The sequence below is a fragment of the Esox lucius genome, chromosome 11, assembly GCF_011004845.1.
Source record: "Esox lucius isolate fEsoLuc1 chromosome 11, fEsoLuc1.pri, whole genome shotgun sequence".
NCBI lineage: Eukaryota > Metazoa > Chordata > Actinopteri > Esociformes > Esocidae > Esox > Esox lucius.
Genome location: NC_047579.1, coordinates 13,393,790 through 13,411,912, shown reverse-complemented (window position 1 = coordinate 13,411,912; position 18,123 = coordinate 13,393,790). Strand labels below are relative to the sequence as shown.

Genomic DNA, 18,123 nt, shown 5'->3' with positions numbered 1-18,123 from the left:
ACTTTAAAAAGTTAATCATGATCTGGCACCATAACAAGTCACAGAGTGAGAGTCGGTGACACTACCCACTGGGGCATCGATGGACTTATAATGCAAACAACTAAATAAGGTGACCAGTAGAGGGCGGTGTTTGAAAGTCTCAAGCACCAAACAACCATAGAAGCCTGTATTTTACAAGAGGATTTGGAAAAAGCATGTGATCAAACGAGGCTTCGTACGTCATCAATCAAATGGTATTACACCGATACAAGACTCAGCCCTTTAACATGGATTAGAATGGGTTGACATTTCAAAGCAACCCTTGATTGGAGAGTTTAGTTCAATCTCCTGATCAACAATAGCAGAGTGGCAGCTGAAATCGTGTTTTGTAAATAGTTTTCTTTTGAAAAACTGGTTTCTTTTCAATTGAGATTTATTTACCAAGGGCTAGGTTGTTAGATTTAGTCATATTTTCAAAATGGAAAGTTACTTCTTCAAAATCTTGTGATCAGTGATGTCTGAATATTTGATTACATGCCTTTTTTAAACCTTGTTGTAAAATGCTCCCAGTTCTGTCTTGGATGCCAAGTTGCTTTCACTCACTGACCTCTACTTAACACCTAATTCACCAGTTTATGTACATTCTACAACAGGTTGGTCAAATAGGTGGTGTTGGGACATGGGTTACAGGCAGTGACATGAGACACTATCAATTAATGTTCAAATAATTTGTTTCATTTTATATATGCTATGACACTTTATCCTAAACATTACAATGGATGAACAGTTTAAAATAAGTGTTTACCTGGGAGGCAACCCCCCCATTCTGACTGAACTCTTAACTTCAAATTATTTATTGCTGATCAGAAGATGTCATTATTGTGAACTTTTTAGTTTAGTAACTGAATTCATCTTTAGTCGCTATTTCATATTTTTGTAATTCTTCAAAGGGTTCAAAAAGCCTTGGTTGCGCATCAGTACTTCAAAGTTCAGAGACTTTGTTAATGTGAGTCATTTGTGAAATCATGATTACCTCTGTGCAGGCTGTCAGGCTGTCTGATCACAAAGGAAGGCTGTGCTTCTCTGGTCTCAGTTCTGATGTCAAACCCCTCACACCTGAAAGAACTGGATCTGAGCTACAATCACCCAGGAGACTTGGGAGTCAGACTGCTCTCTGCTGGACTGGAGGATCCACACTGGAGACTGGAGAAACTCAAGTAAGTCCTGTAGATGTTTTCTCTATCAGTAATCAGCAATGTGGTATTAAGTTGCCATATTTTTTGCATTATATAATATGTGCCTAATACAGTCTTGCCAACCTGCAATCATTTTGTGTAGCAGGAACAATCATTGTTAATTTGAGGAAAACATTATTTACTGTATCCATGAAATTCAGTTTTCCCCTGAAATATAAATAAATATTTTATCACTGTGACTGAACACACCAAACCCAAAATATGATTTAAACTCAACTCATCCCTTCTCCTCTTAAAACCAGTCTTAATCTCAGCCTCTCCCCCTCATATCACCCACATTGCCTCAACACATGATCCACTGTCTCAACTTCCTGACAATGGTCACACTGACCTGTTGGATGTTTCCCTATCAGATGTAATGTATTGTTTAAATGACTGTGTCCCACCCACAGTCTAGTTAACACAGATTCCTCCACTCTGCTCCTAGCTGCCCTCCTTCCATCCCCAACTACACCCTGTATTCTGAACAGGTGTCTGTCTGTAGTGTCTCCATTCCACTGCTTCTGCCACCATCATCTCAGTCCAGACAATACATTTATCCACTTCTCCTCAACTCTCTCAACGTGCTCAATCCAAGTCAGTCTGGCATCAGAATACACCCCAAGGAATCTAAAGACCCCCACCCTCTCCAAATCCTTCCCATACAATCTCAGCTGGACCTCATCACCCCACTTCCTTGTGTAAAAAGACGTCCACCACTGTCTCCCTGTTCACCTGTGTCTTCCTGACCTCTGCTTCTAAACAGAACACAGGGTCCATAGTACCCCTCCCCTTCCTGACCTCTGCTTCTAAACAGAACACAGGGTCCATAGTACCCCTCCCCTTCCTGACCTCTGCTTCTAAACAGAACACAGGGTCCATAGTACCCCTCCCCTTCCTGACCTCTGCTTCTAAACAGAACACAGGGTCCATATTACCCAGTTGTCTTTTATTTATGACACCAACTCAGTACATTTCTATAACAGTCTCATGATCACCGTCACTCAGTGTGACACATGCAGTCACTCTTCCTTCCCAATGTTCCTGCTTCTCCTTTCCATCAAAGTCAGGGTCTTGGAACTGGAAAAAGCCTTGTGTCACATGACTTTAGAGATCATACAAAATCTAATCACCATTATGTATGCGTGGAAAGAGCACTGAGTTTGTGAGCAAACATTCATCTATCCTCAATCCCATCAACACAGTCATTATGGATAGTTTGTTCACTGTTTTAGAAACAAACATTAAAACCTTATAATTAAACTATTATTATCTTTTATTTATGTACATTCTTAAAGATGACTTCCAGTGATTGGGAGGTTTGCTCTTTGTATCTATTGTGTCTAATCAAGCATATTATTTTTATGGGGACTCATTTTGGGGTATTAAGTGTAGTTTGGGGTTGTGTATGGTGTGTTATTGGAGGAGGGGTTGTGTATGGTGTGTTATTGGAGGAGGGGTTGTGTATGGTGAGTTATTAGATGAGGGGTTGTGTATGGTGTGTTATTGGACGAGGGGTTGTGTATGGTGTGTTATTGGAGGAGGGGTTGTGTATGGTGTGTTATTAGAGGAGGGGTTGTGTATGGTGTGTTATTGGAGGAGGGGTTATGTATGGTGTGTTATTAGAGGAGGGGTTGTGTATGGTGTGTTATTAGAGGAGGGGTTGTGTATGGTGTGTTATTGGAGGAGGGGTTGTGTATGGTGTGTTATTGGAGGAGGGGTTGTGTATGGTGTGTTATTGGAGGAGGGGTTGTGTATGGTGTGTTATTGGAGGAGGGGTTATGTATGGTGTGTTATTAGAGGAGGGGTTGTGTATGGTGTGTTATTAGAGGAGGGGTTGTGTATGGTGTGTTATTGGAGGAGGGGTTGTGTATGGTGTGTTATTAGAGGAGGGGTTGTGTATGGTGTGTTATTAGAGGAGGGGTTGTGTATGGTGTGTTATTAGAGGAGGGGTTGTGTATGGTGTGTTATTGGAGGAGGGGTTGTGTATGGTGTGTTATTAGAGGAGGGGTTGTGTATGGTGTGTTATTAGAGGAGGGGTTGTGTATGGTGTGTTATTAGAGGAGGGGTTGTGTATGGTGTGTTATTGGAGGAGGGGTTGTGTATGGTGTGTTATTGGAGGAGGGGTTGTGTATGGTGTGTTATTGGAGGAGGGGTTGTGTATGGTGTGTTATTGGAAAAGGGGTTGTGTATGGTGTGTTATTAGAGGAGGGGTTGTGTATGGTGTGTTATTGGAAGAGGGGTTGTGTATGGTGTGTTATTGGAGGAGGGGTTGTTTATGGTGTGTTATTGGAGGAGGGGTTGTGTATGGTGTGTTATTGGAGGAGGGGTTGTGTATGGTGTGTTATTGGAGGAGGGGTTGTGTATGGTGTGTTATTGGAGGAGGGGTTGTGTATGGTGTGTTATTAGAGGAGGGGTTGTGTATGGTGTGTTATTGGAGGAGGGGTTGTGTATGGTGTGTTATTAGAGGAGGGGTTGTGTATGGTGTGTTATTAGAGGAGGGGTTGTGTATGGTGTGTTATTGGAGGAGGGGTTGTGTATGGTGTGTTATTAGAGGGGGGTTGTGTATGGTGTGTTATTAGAGGAGGGGTTGTGTATGGTGTGTTATTGGAGGAGGGGTTGTATATGGTGTGTTATTGGAGGAGGGGTTGTGTATGGTGTGTTATTGGAGGAGGGGTTGTGTATGGTGTGTTATTGGAGGAGGGGTTGTGTATGGTGTGTTATTAGAGAAGGGGTTGTGTATGGTGTGTTATTGGAGGAGGGGTTGTGTATGGTGTGTTATTGGAGGAGGGGTTGTTTATGGTGTGTTATTGGAGGAGGGGTTGTGTATGGTGTGTTATTAGAGGAGGGGTTGTGTATGGTGTGTTATTGGAGGAGGGGTTGTGTATGGTGTGTTATTAGAGGAGGGGTTGTGTATGGTGTGTTATTGGAGGAGGGGTTGTGTATGGTGTGTTATTAGAGGAGGGGTTGTGTATGGTGTGTTATTGGAGGAGGGGTTGTGTATGGTGTGTGATGGGTGGAGGGGGGGTTATGTGGTTGCTTGTGTTGCATGTATGTAGTGTGTGTGTGTGTAAGACAGGTTGTGTGTCATTGAATGACAGGCTGCTCCTCTGCTTCTTCCACAGTATGGATCATGGTGGAGAGTGGAGGTTAAAATCCGGACCGAAGAAATGTAAGTGATTTATTATACAGAACACAAATACAGCTGGTGTGTTCAAGTATATATGTTGGGGGGGTTGTGTATATATGTCTGTGAATGTTTGTGTTTTTTCTATTCTGCGTGTGTTTGTGTGTTAGTGCATATTCGTTTCATTCTGCATGCCTAGTGTGATGGCAATTTCTAAAATCCAAATAGTTCTATGAAAATGGTAGGTAAGACAGGAGAAATCAATTGCGCAATAAACGGTTTTAATCTTGCTTGCAAGGAGAAAGTATACAGGTTACAAAGTAACAGTGAATAGTTTCTAAATAAAAACATCCTCTCCTCTCTTCCTCTCCTCCTTCCTCTCTTCGTCTCCTTTCCACCCGTTCCTCTTCTCTTCCTTTCTTCCGCTCCTGCTCTCCCCATTTCCTCCTTCAACTCCCCCTCTCCTTCTCTATTCTCTTCCTCTCTTCTCTCCCTCTGTTTTCATATTTATTCAATTCAAAAGGTTTTATTGTGATGGGAAACAAATGTTTACATTTCCAAAGTAGTTAGAAAAAAACTATCTAAAATGTAATTGTTAATTTTGTTGTGTGTTATTATCTACTATGTACATTGTTTTTTAACAAGGTGCCAGAGCAAAACTCTATATAAATGTAAATAACAGAAATTAAATAAACTGTACAATATAATGTGTTTATTAAATCCTTGATATTCCACCAGATGTCCTTTTAATATTTCACCCAATAGATTTGGGATCTGGGGCCATATTCACAAAGGCTAAAAGAAACTCATATCTTGCTGATTTAGGAGTAACTCTTAAAATAAAATGGCCGTGTCAGTCCAAACTTTTGGCCTAAGAGAAATTCACAAAGCATTTTAGGAATAAAACCCACTTCTAAATCTGTGAAAAGTTATGAGTAGTCAAGAGGTCTCCTAAGTCACTATAACAAGGTATCGCCTTAATCGCAAGAGTATTATGATCATAGAGCTGGTCAGGGATGCTGTCACTTCACCAACAAACAGAAACAACCCAAGAGTATTATGATCATAGAACTGGTCAGGGATGCTGTCACTTTACCAACAAACAGAAACAACTGTCTGGACTGAGAGAAGGTGCTGCGGAAACAGCAGAGTCAATCTCAGAAGAACCAGGTGCACTAAACAAGACAACAGGTGAGATGAACTGATGGAAGGGGCGTGGTGTCAGAAGGACCAGGTGCACTAAACAAGACAACAGGTGAGATGAACTGATGGGAGGGGCGTGGTGTCAGAAGGACCAGGTGCACTAAACAAGACAACAGGTGATGAACTGATGGGAGGGGCGTGGTGTCAGAAGGACCAGGTGCACTAAACAAGACAACAGGTGAGATGAACTGATGGGAGGGGCGTGGTGTCAGAAGGACCAGGTGCACTAAACAAGACAACAGGTGAGATGAACTGATGGAAGGGGTGTGGTGTCAGAAGGACCAGGTGCACTAAACAAGACAACAGGTGAGATGAACTGATGGGAGGGGCGTGGTGTCAGAAGGACCAGGTGCACTAAACAAGACAACAGGTGAGATGAACTGATGGGAGGGGCATGGTGTCAGAAGGACCAGGTGCACTAAACAAGACAACAGGTGAGATGAACTGATGGAAGGGGTGTGGTGTCAGAAGGACCAGGTGCACTAAACAAGACAACAGGTGATGAACTGATGGGAGGGGCGTGGTGTCAGAAGGACCAGGTGCACTAAACAAGACAACAGGTGAGATGAACTGATGAGAGGGGTGTGGTGTCTCAGCGGTGACGTCGACCGCTGAGGCCTGCCTGCTGCAGGGGGAGGAGAGGCAGCAGAGGGCCCAGTCGTCACAAAAACCCAGCAACATCCATGATGTACAGTTTATTATTTCTGCTTTATATATGTCTTAATTACTACATAGATGTCACGTGCCATGTCACAAGAATGTCTTTGTTCAGAATGACCCATGTTATTTGGTGAACTTGACAAATAAAATACTTTGACTTTGAGATCAAGGTTCTGACAACTCAACACTACTTGACCACAGGGGAAATGCAGCTATGCAGCGCGGACAAACTATATACAGCTCTGGAAACAATTAAGAGACCACTGGACCTTTTTCTTTCCTTTCCAAAAAAGGTTTTGAGTGAGGAACAAAAGGGTTAAAATTAAGAGACCACTGCGAATTGAACGCTTCTATTCCTTACTCAAAACTTTCCTTTTCAACAAATTTTGGAAAAGAAAGAAAAAGCTGCAGTGGTCCGGAGCTGTGTATCTCAGTAATCTGTCAGTAGAATATTATATGAAACAATAAACGCCCTCCCCAGACCCCATATCATGATATCAAATAATTCAGTATCCTCATTATGTTCGCCAACTACAAAGAAACAAAGCCGACTTCATGGTCATAGCTGGATCACCTGGTGTAGTTGGTTCTATAGATGGGACATAGCTGGACCACCTGGTGTAGTTGGTTCCATAGATGGGAGATGGGACATAGCTGGACCACCTGGTGTAGTTGGTTCTATAGATGGGAGATGGGACATAGCTGGACCACCTGGTGTAGTTGGTTCTATAGATGGGAGATGGGACATAGCTGGACCACCTGGTGTAGTTGGTTCTATAGATGGGAGATGGGACATAGCTGGACCACCTGGTGTAGTTGGTTCTATAGATGGGAGATGGGACATAGCTGGACCACCTGGTGTAGTTGGTTCTATAGATGGGACATAGCTGGACCGCCTGGTGTAGTTGGTTCCATAGATGGGAGATGGGACATAGCTGGACCACCTGGTGTAGTTGGTTCTATAGATGGGAGATGGGACATAGCTGGACCACCTGGTGTAGTTGGTTCTATAGATGGGAGATGGGACATAGCTGGACCACCTGGTGTAGTTGGTTCTATAGATGGAATATGGGACATAGCTGGACCGCCTGGTGTAGTTGGTTCCATAGATGGGAGATGGGACATAGCTGGACCACCTGGTGTAGTTGGTTCTATAGATGGGAGATGGGACATAGCTGGACCACCTGGTGTAGTTGGTTCTATAGATGGGAGATGGGACATAGCTGGACCACCTGGTGTAGTTGGTTCTATAGATGGAAGATGGGACATAGCTGGACCGCCTGGTGTAGTTGGTTCCATAGATGGGAGATGGGACATAGCTGGACCACCTGGTGTAGTTGGTTCTATAGATGGGAGATGGGACATAGCTGGACCACCTGGTGTAGTTGGTTCTATAGATGGGAGATGGGACATAGCTGGACCACCTGGTGTAGTTGGTTCTATAGATGGAAGATGGGACATAGCTGGACCGCCTGGTGTAGTTGGTTCCATAGATGGGAGATGGGACATAGCTGGACCACCTGGTGTAGTTGGTTCTATAGATGGGAGATGGGACATAGCTGGACCACCTGGTGTAGTTGGTTCTATAGATGGGAGATGGGACATAGCTGGACCACCTGGTGTAGTTGGTTCTATAGATGGAAGATGGGACATAGCTGGACCGCCTGGTGTAGTTGGTTCCATAGATGGGAGATGGGACATAGCTGGACCACCTGGTGTAGTTGGTTCTATAGATGGGAGATGGGACATAGCTGGACCACCTGGTGTAGTTGGTTCTATAGATGGGAGATGGGACATAGCTGGACCACCTGGTGTAGTTGGTTCTATAGATGGAAGATGGGACATAGCTGGACCACCTGGTGTAGTTGGTTCTATAGATGGGAGATGGGACATAGCTGGACCACCTGGTGTAGTTGGTTCTATAGATGGGAGATGGGACATAGCTGGACCACCTGGTGTAGTTGGTTCTATAGATGGGAGATGGGACATAGCTGGACCACCTGGTGTAGTTGGTTCTATAGATGGGAGATGGGACATAGATGGACCACCTGGTGTAGTTGGTTCTATAGATGGGAGATGGGACACATAATTGCAAGAATTATTGCACCTTCAAAAGATAAACATGCATTTCTTTATGAGCTGCCAGACATGTAAGAGGCTGACAATTTGCTGAACATGTCTTGACTAGTCAGTATGTCATTCTTGGTTTCATGTTTAATCAGTGACACCCTACATTTTTCATTTAATATCTTAATTTCAATGTGACAACATGACATCCATCTACGGTACTGCAAAGGTGAATTCACTGACAGAGACCCCTCCCCTGTCAGCCAATCACTTCGGGTATAGTCATTCAGCTTGTTTGTGGAACATAACATCATCCATAGCAACGGGTTCAACCCCGCCCTTTCTCTTAGCTTAAGACTTTTCCCAAATCCTTAGTAAAAGTTTGTCTTAGCAGCTTTGTGTTTAGGTTTTAAGAGGAAACTTTTATTGCTGTTTAGGAGTCCTCCTAGTGGCAAGATTTTTCTTTTTCTGAATACGGCCCCTGGTCTATACTGGATATTCTTTCAAATTCTTTATTGGTCTGTGTGACTTCAGGAAAGAAACTGTCTCTTATGTCCCTTTAAATTAGCAGGACACAGAAAAGACACAGAAACTGGTAACGTTGGGAGACGTGGTCGAGGGCCTTTTTTCCCAACCAGAACCAAGGAGTCAGTCTACAGGCTGCAGAATAGAAACACATAGTGGCTACTGTTGGCACTTCTTTATGTGTTCCCTCCTTCTCTCCTCTCCTCACTCTTTCAGGGGCTCCTCAGAAGGGCTCAGTCTTCAGATTCCACTGTGTTTCTGTCGGTCAGACATTCAAACACACAGAGGTTCTCCCAGTCTGTTAGGGAGCTCACCTTCCAGGTCCTCCTGGTCTCCTTTTATGATGTTTGGATTAGTCCTGATGAGAGGCAGCTGTGTGGGGGCGGGGCAGACTCCCTCAGATGTCTCTAGAACCTTCCAGTGACTGTTGGTGTGTGGCTTGGGTGTCCTGTCCATGGTGTTGACCCTCAGGGGCCAGATTTATCCTGTCCATGGTGTTAACCTTCAGGGGCCAGGTTTGTCCTGTCCATGGTGTTGACCCTAAGGGGCCATGTGTGTCCTGTCCATGGTGCTGACCCTCAGGGACCAGGTGTGTCCGATCCATGGTGCTGACCCTCAGGGGCCAGGTGTGTCCGGTCCATGGTGTTGACTCTCAGGGGTCAGGTGTGTCCGGTCAATGGTGCTGACCCTCAGGGGCCAGGTGTGTCCTGTCCATGGTGTTGACCCTCAGGGGTCAGGTGTGTCCTGTCCATGGTGTTGACCCTCAGGGGTCAGGTGTGTCCTGTCCATGGTGTTGACCCTCAGGGGTCAGGTGTGTCCTGTCCATGGTGTTGACCCTCAGGGGCCAGGTGTGTCCTGTCCATGGTGTTGACCCTCAGGGGCCAGCTCTTTTCTGTAGTTTGATCATCAGCGGGTATTGTTCTAATTCTGCTCTGTATGCATTATAGAGTGTATTAGATCCTGTGTTCTCACATTGTCTCCATGTCCGTTTCCCATCTATTCACTGTTTAGTTCCCGTCTGGTTTCCCATCTATTCACTGTTTAGTTCCCGTCTGGTTTCCCATCTATTCACTGTTGAGATCCCGTCTGGTTTCCATCTATTCACTGTTTAGTTCCCGTCTGGTTTCCATCTATTCACTGTTTAGTTCCTGTCTGGTTTCCATCTATTCACTGTTTAGTTCCCGTCTGGTTTCCATCTATTCACTGTTTAGTTCCCGTCTGGTTTCCATCTATTCACTGTTTAGTTCCTGTCTGGTTTTCCATCTATTCACTGTTTAATTCCCATCTGGTTTCCATCTATTCACTGTTTAGTTCCCGTCTGGTTTCCCATCTATTCACTGTTTAGTTCCTGTCTGGTTTCCATCTATGTAGAATGACAGCTCTCATGACCTCTGCTATTGGTAAATGTATGTCTTGTGACTAGATTTGTTATATTGAAGACATGAATTAATACTACCAAAGTGCATTTCCCCTAATTTCACAATTAAATAACAGATTCACAATAAGATTAGTTTATTGTGATTCTTTTGGGCTGTGTGTGTTTCTATGTGAGTAAATGTAGTTGAGAAAGATTGTTTACTTTTTGGTCCACAGAAATACAAGGATGTGTGTGTTTAATTGAGGCTCGGATCTTGATCTTGAGTGTCACTTGTCTTGTGATCAAATGCCAGAGGAGGTAATGACCTTCCACACCCTTCTGGAAAAGCCTCTAATACCTCCCTTCTTCTTCTTCTGCAACAGATCTTTGTCTTCTGAGAGGAAAACACAATGTCTTTATTTACATACGTTATCACATTAATTTACTATATTACTTTATCTACTACATCTTTTTAACACTCATTGTGAGGAACCAGCCAAGTAAGGTATTAAGTATAGTGTATGTTACAAGTGAAAATATGATGTGCAATGAAGGCACATAGAGGAGGACAGATCATATATACATAAGTATTAGGTATTATGAATGTACAAGTGGGAAGTGAATAGTTGTGCAAATGCAAATAAAATTGGCAATTCTGACTGTGCAATCGAGCAAATTGGAGGTGAGTTTGTGCAACTGAAATGAAGGGATATCAGCAATTAGGTAGACATGTACATGTAACAACTGAATAATACAAGTACAATGGTAATTCTAAATGTGCATGAAGGCAAACTGAAGGTGCAAGGTGGCATGTGCAACTGAAATGTAGGGACAGTAGCAATGAGACACATACAACAAATGAACATACTTATCAGACTTTACTAGGAAGTGACAGAGTCCAGTAGTACAAAGGGAGTAGTGCAACAAGGACTCTGAGAGGCAGTACTAAGTGGTGGGTGGGTGTGGTTCAGGGCCGTGCAGAGACCTTTGGAGGGGCAGTTGCTCAAAGTATAAAAGGAGCACATGGAACAAGGCTTTAAATAGGGCTTTGCTCAAAATATCAAGACATCAACATATTGTGACACATTCCTTTCTGATACGTGTATCGATACGGATGCTTCTGTATTTATAGGGCAGCAAATGTTGTTATGCAGTTTTGAAAAAGAATCAGAATAGAAAAGACCATTTTAAGGTCAAAAGTTTAAAAAACAATTTTCTTTGCACCTATTAATACCTCTGGAATTACAAACTGAAGTGTCTTAAGTTGTCCCAATCTGAAGGCTTTTTCTTCTCTGTTATACAGAATAGTAAAGAACAGCTGTTATAGTAAACTCTGTCTAGGACATCATCATTATTCAAAATCAACGTGGCTGTTTCGTACAGTACAGTATAGTTTTATTTAATGCCTTATCAGCATATGTGGCTATTTTCATGACAAAAACTGAATTACAAATAAAAGAGTTACATTTACACAATAAAAATATAAATTTATTAATATTATACAACATTTTTAACATTAAAGGTTAAAACTTTTTCTGGTAAAATCCTAAATTAATCTTAAGTGCATTTGCTGCTGTTGTTGCTGCTGATACTGCTGGAGTTTATCTGAGAATAGACCTTAAAACAAGCATATGAGATATATTAGCTGATTAAACGATTGTTATGACCATGACAAGCTGTAAAGATTGCTGAAAGTGTTTGTAACTGGCTCACAGTGACTGACCTGCTGTGCTGCAACTGCTGCCAAGGCTGACTGCTACAAGAAAATAAGAGGATGCTCACAGAGGCTGCTGCACACCAAGAGCTGCAGGTAGAGAAAATCAGATACCAGATTTAAAAAAGCATGGGAAATCATTTGAGAAAGAAACATTAATAGGGGGAAAGGATGAGGGTGGCCATGGCAGGGGTAAGAGTGAGACAGATAAATCTATATAGACAGAGATGTGTGTGTGTGTGTGTGTGTCTACAGTATGCAATATTGTAATCATGATTTCATATGTTGCATTGTGACTCTAAGATTTTGATTGATTATATGTCTAATCAAAAATCTAAATAAAGAAACTAAAATGTGTGTGTGTGTGTTCATTCTGTTGGCAACTACTAAAAACACGGTAGTACTCCTGCAAAGTTGGGAAAGCATGTTCAGTCGTAGGCAGAAAACTTGAACTTTTCTGGCACTTTCCTCCTCCTTGCTTGTCCAGGGACCTCAGATGGAGGATCCAGGCCCACTGATGCAGCCTTCTCTGTAGCCTGTTTGTAAATGTTCTCAAACTCTTCTTCTGTTCTGCTGTAGGCCAGCCTCTTTAAAACTCCATCAACAATGCTGTATGCTGCAGCCAGGTCCATGACTTTCTGCTGCAATGCATCAGATGCAACTGCAGTCACCTGGAAGATTGGACAGGTGATCTCTAAACACAAGAAGAACTCAAAATGTATGCTTTTTAGAAGGGTCATTGCATCACCAGCTGAGGAGTCTGGGGGATCGTGCTGTGTCATTTCCTCAAGGAACTGCATGACAGATGGGAGGACCTTCACCAGAGTTTTAAGTGCACTCTCTCTACAGGCCCACCGAGTATCTGACAGTTTCTTCAGCTCCAGTGGACGCTGATCGGGGTGCTTCCTCTTCTGCATGTCAATAAATGCAGAGTGCCGTTTTGATGAGTTGGCCATAAAAGTGTACAGTTTTTAACTAGATTGAAATAGTTGACAAAAAAGATGTTTGACTTTGCACTTTCTACCAATACCAGATTAAGGCAGTGTGCCTGACAGTGCACATACAAGGCCTTTGGATTTTGCCTGAGGATTCTGGACTGCAGTCCCTTATAGTGCCCACTCATGTTTGCAGCCCCATCATAACCTTGACTCCGGATGGTTTTTATTTTCAGGTCATTTTCTTCCAGTAGAGCCACGACGAGATTTTCAAAAGCATCTCCACTTGTTGAATGCACATTGCACATTGAATGAATCTCTCCTTTATTTTCATGTTGTGTACATATCTCACAACAAAGGAAACCTGTTCAGTGTGGGACACATCTGTCGTTTCATCCAGAAGTATCGAAAAGATTTTCCTCTCTTGAATTTCTTCTCTGATGACACGTTTTACAGATATAGCCAAAGCTTTGATTATGTCTATCTGGATTCTGGAGAGGAGCGAGACAAGAGGTCTTTTTTGGATTCCCTGCTTCTCTTTTACGGCATCAAGGTGTAATTTAATTACACTGTCATACTTGCTGAACTACTCCACTAACTCCAAGAAATTCCCTTGATTTTGGCTTGATGAAGTCTCATCATCTCCCCTGAAAGACATGCCCTGTCTTGCCAGGAAAAGAGTAATGGCAATCAAACCAGACAACACTTCTCTGTTCCTCTCCCTCTCTTTGTCTTTTGCAGCTTGTGACTCAAGGTCACCCACTTCAAAAGCTGCCTCCAGTATGTTTTCTTGAAGGAGTTCCACCTCACCATACCAGACATGTTAAACCTCTGAGGCACTGTGCTTTCCTCCAGCGATTTAACCCTACAGTTTTCCAGTTAGTGGGACTCTTGTATCTTTCATCATTTAAAAAAAGACTGCAGCTGAAACAAAACATGGCATCAGTGCTAGGAGAATATTCTAGCCATGGGTTATTCTCATACCACTTCTTCTGAAATGACCGTCCCTCTACATTCATACCACTTCTTACCTCTACATTCATACCACTTCTTACCTCTACATTCATACCACTTCTTCTGAAATGACCATCCCTCTACATTCTTTGGAAATGACCGTCTGGTTTGGCAGGTACCAATATTATCACACATTCGGATAAAGGCCTCATCGTACTTTATGTTGAATTGTAGGACATGCAGGGTCAGTTGGGTGTTGTAGTCCAAGTAGGTTAGAGAATAGCCCCTCTCTGGCTTCTGTCTCCTTCTCCTGGCTTGTTGTTCCCTGTACTGTTTCTGTCTCTTGTGCCTCTACATTTCCCACTTTCTCTCCAGTCTCTATCTCCATTTTACCATCTGATCTATAACTTTCCACTCTCTGTCCTTCTAGGAACAAGGCACAATTTCAACATTAATCTATTCTTTTAACCATCACCTAATCAATAATACCTTCAGTATTGATACAAAACATTAAATAACTGATACACTGCAATATACTAATTATTATTACTGTTGTAGTTGATGTCTAAAATACCTTTGGAGTGTAAACAAATGGTTTACAGCTCCATGCTCTCTTCACGTCATTGTAAAATAATAATAATAATAATCAGTAAACATTACAAACACACCGCTTCACTGGGAACAGCACTTACCAGCAGCCGCGGTATAGGCTCTGTGCACCAGCGTAGTAACGAACTTCTGCTTTTGTCTAGAAATCGGCATTGCAGTTTCCGGTTTACTTCCTGTCCTCATCCGCATTAGTAAACACCTAAACTCACAACAAGATGAGTGATGCTGTTGTACGGAAAAAATAAGAAATATAATGTACGTGACTGTCATGGTGCGGTGAGCAGCAGCGCCACCGTGCCATATTTCCACAAGTTCCCATATTCTCACGAACACATCCCGGACTGTCACATGTTTCCCATCTTCCACACCAGGTCCCAATCTAGCTCGTTTGTATGTGTATATATGTTTCCCCTCTGCTCCCCACATTGTGGATCATTGTTGCTGTCGCTGTCATTGTTGCTGTTTGTTAGTTAATCGGTGAGTGTTGTTTAATGTACTGTTTGAATGTTTATTGCTAAGACGCATGTTGCGCACTTTTATTTCATTCAGTCATTAGTATTGTTTTCCGTTCGTGTTTGGTTTGTTTGTTGAGTATTAAACCCACAAACGAGATTACTGCCTGCGCCTGGTTCCTAACCAACACTACACCACGACAAGTCGTTACAGAATGATCCACCAAACCTGGAACCAGCAGGCAGTCCCTCCAGAGAGGGTATATACCTGGAGGGGCGATTGGGGGTCTGACTCCCTCTCCTCAGATGACGACGAAGCTGTCTATGAGAGAGTGGAGGAGGATCCCCTTGGGGAGCAGTGCTGGGGGTTGCCCCAAGACGGGTTCGGGGTGCCACTGTGGGGCATGGACCAGTATGGAGTGGTCAAGCCCCTCACCAAAGAGCAAGGGGAGCTGGTGAAGGGTCTCCTGCAGGACATGCAGGAGGCAGGAAGGACAGGACGTAGGCGAGGCCAGAGGAAGAAGAGGGCGAGGTGCCCAACGCCCGGTCCGAGGTACCCCCAGGAAAATTTTAGGGGGGGGCTGAGAGGGTGCCCGGGGGAAGTCCCGACGGCGCCCCCTCTATGTCCGGTGCCTCCTCGACCCCGTGCAGGCTGGCCAGGCTGTAGGCTGGCAATTAGGCGCACACCGCTTCCTGCTCCGCGGCCTTCCGCCGCCCCTGTCCCTGCGCCACGGCGCCGATTGCCCACTGCTGCTTTGGAGCAGCAGCCAGCGCCTCCTACCTGCCAGCAGCGGCAGTCAGCGCCCCCTGCTGCTTTGGAGCAGCAGCCAGCGCCAGCTACCTGCCAGCAGCGGCAGTCAGCGCCCCCTGCTGCATTGGAGCAGCAGCCAGCGCCTCCTACCTGCCAGCAGCGGCAGTCAGCGCCCCCTGCTGCATTGGAGCAGCAGCCAGCGCCTCCTTCCTGCCAGTGGCAGCAGCCTGCACCGCCTGAGGCCGAGGAGGAGTGGCCTGCACCGCCTGAGGCCGAGGAGGAGTGGCCTGCACCGCCTGAGGCCGAGGAGGAGTGGCCTGCACCGCCTGAGGCCGAGGAGGAGTGGCCTGCACCGCCTGAGCTTGCCGGGGTTTGGCTGCCACCGCCCTCTCCTGTCCCGGCCGCCCCGGCGCCTCCTTCGGCTCTTCCGGCTACGGACCCTCATTCGGCTCTTCCGGCTACGGACCCTCATTCGGCTCTTCCGGCTACGGACCCTCCTTCGGCTCTTCCGGCTACCGACCCTCCTTCGGCTCTTCCGGCTACCGACCCTCCTTCGGCTCTTCCGGCTACCGACCCTCCTTCGGCTCTTCCGGCTACCGACCCTCCTTCGGCTCTTCCGGCTACCGACCCTCCTTCGGCTCTTCCGGCTACCGACCCTCCTTCGGCTCTTCCGGCTACCGACCCTCCTTCGGCTCTTCCGGCTACCGACCCTCCTTCGGCTCTTCCGGCTACCGACCCGTCTTCGGCTCTTCCGGCTACCGACCCGTCTTCGGCTCTTCCGGCTACCGACCCTCCTTCGGCTCTTCCGGCTTCCGACCCTCCGTCGGCCCCCGACCCTCCGTCGGCTCTCCCGGCCTCTGACCCTCCGCCGGCCACCGACCCTCCGTCGGCTCTCCCGGCCTCTGACCCTCCGCCGGCCACCGACCCTCCGTCGGCTCTCCCGGCCTCTGACCCTCCGCCGGCCACCGGCCCTCCGTCGGCTCTCCCGGCCCCTGACCCTCCGCCGGCCACCGGCCCTCCGTCGGCTCTCCCGGCCCCTGACCCTCCGCCGGCCACCGACCCTCCGTCGGCTCTCCCGGCCCCTGACCCTCCGCCGGCCACCGGCCCTCCGTCGGCTCTCCCGGCCCCTGACCCTCCGCCGGCTCCTGATCTTCGGCCGGTTCTGCCTCCCCGGCCTGTCCCGACGGCTCCGCCACCCTGGTTAGTCTCGGCTGTTCCGCCCCCTCGGCGGGTTTGTGCCGATGGGGGTACTGTGCTGCCCCGCCCCCCCTCCCTTGGGCTGGGGTTCGTCTTGGCCCGTCCGGTGGCCGGGCCTTTGGGGGGGGGTACTGTCATGGTGCGGTGAGCAGCAGCGCCACCGTGCCATATTTCCACAAGTTCCCATATTCTCACGAACACATCCCGGACTGTCACATGTTTCCCATCTTCCACACCAGGTCCCAATCTAGCTCGTTTGTATGTGTATATATGTTTCCCCTCTGCTCCCCACATTGTGGATCATTGTTGCTGTCGCTGTCATTGTTGCTGTTTGTTAGTTAATCGGTGAGTGTTGTTTAATGTACTGTTTGAATGTTTATTGCTAAGACGCATGTTGCGCACTTTTATTTCATTCAGTCATTAGTATTGTTTTCCGTTCGTGTTTGGTTTGTTTGTTGAGTATTAAACCCACAAACGAGATTACTGCCTGCGCCTGGTTCCTAACCAACACTACACCACGACAAGTCGTTACAGTGACTCATTCATGTTTCAAGTGGGGCATCATTTTAATCAGGAGAATGTCCTCTTTTTTATAAAATATGGCTTGCGCCATTCAATGACTTCAAATGCTAGACTAGAAATAGTCAGAATAGGCAATTTTTTATATACTTCCACGTAACGCAGGTTTAAGCGCAATTAAAACCCTATAGGACCAGATGTTCACTTCCTATGCCAGTTGTTATTTTTCTGTTTCGTTGTGAAATGAGGTAACAGTAGTAAAATTAAAGAGGGGACCTGTTTTGGTGCTTTTTTGAGGCTATGGAATTTTAAGCTTAATTCAGGTTAGAAGAGGCTGAACAAAGGTTTGTTTCAATTCGCTTGCTATGACACGCTAGCGTTCCAGCTCAGCCAGCGTTCCTTTGCCGTTTTTGAGGCTAGGGTGAATTTTTATGCGTTCTATTGTCCTGCCTAATACTACACTAAAAAGGAACACGTCGCTAACTAGCTTAGCCGATAGCCGGCCGGCACACCACAGTAAACTACTTACCCTCGTAGTTGTGCAGATAACTGGATACGTAGAGTTTGAATCCCTTGTTCTGCTTGCTTGTTGAAGCAGAGGACCAGGCATCAACAATTTGATGGACATCACTAATGCTTATTTAAGGCAGGTATTGGAGACATCAGCTAAAAACGGAAATTTTGGCCGATGCGGGTGATCGCCTTAAGTAAACCGGAAACTGATAAGCCGACTTATGGCTAAAGCGGAAGTTTGTCCATACGCTTGTGCACAGAGCCTATTGAAGATCCTCTCCTTCTGGTAGTAGTGCGCGGGCGCAATATTGAAAAACTTGCGTGCG

The 18,123-nt window shown here is 45.6% G+C and overlaps 1 protein-coding gene across 1 annotated transcript in view; it reads left to right on the top strand.

Moving 5' to 3' along the window:
- The window catches only part of LOC117595276 (NLR family CARD domain-containing protein 3-like), a gene marked incomplete at its 3' end in the record, with an annotated part of 74,932 nt that overhangs the window by 31,272 nt on the left and 25,537 nt on the right, over nucleotides 1-18,123 (top strand). The window contains exon 10 of the mRNA XM_034295441.1: nucleotides 1,023-1,196. Within this exon, the coding sequence (XP_034151332.1) occupies nucleotides 1,023-1,196 (174 nt within the window). The remainder of the gene's footprint in view (nucleotides 1-1,022; nucleotides 1,197-18,123) is intronic.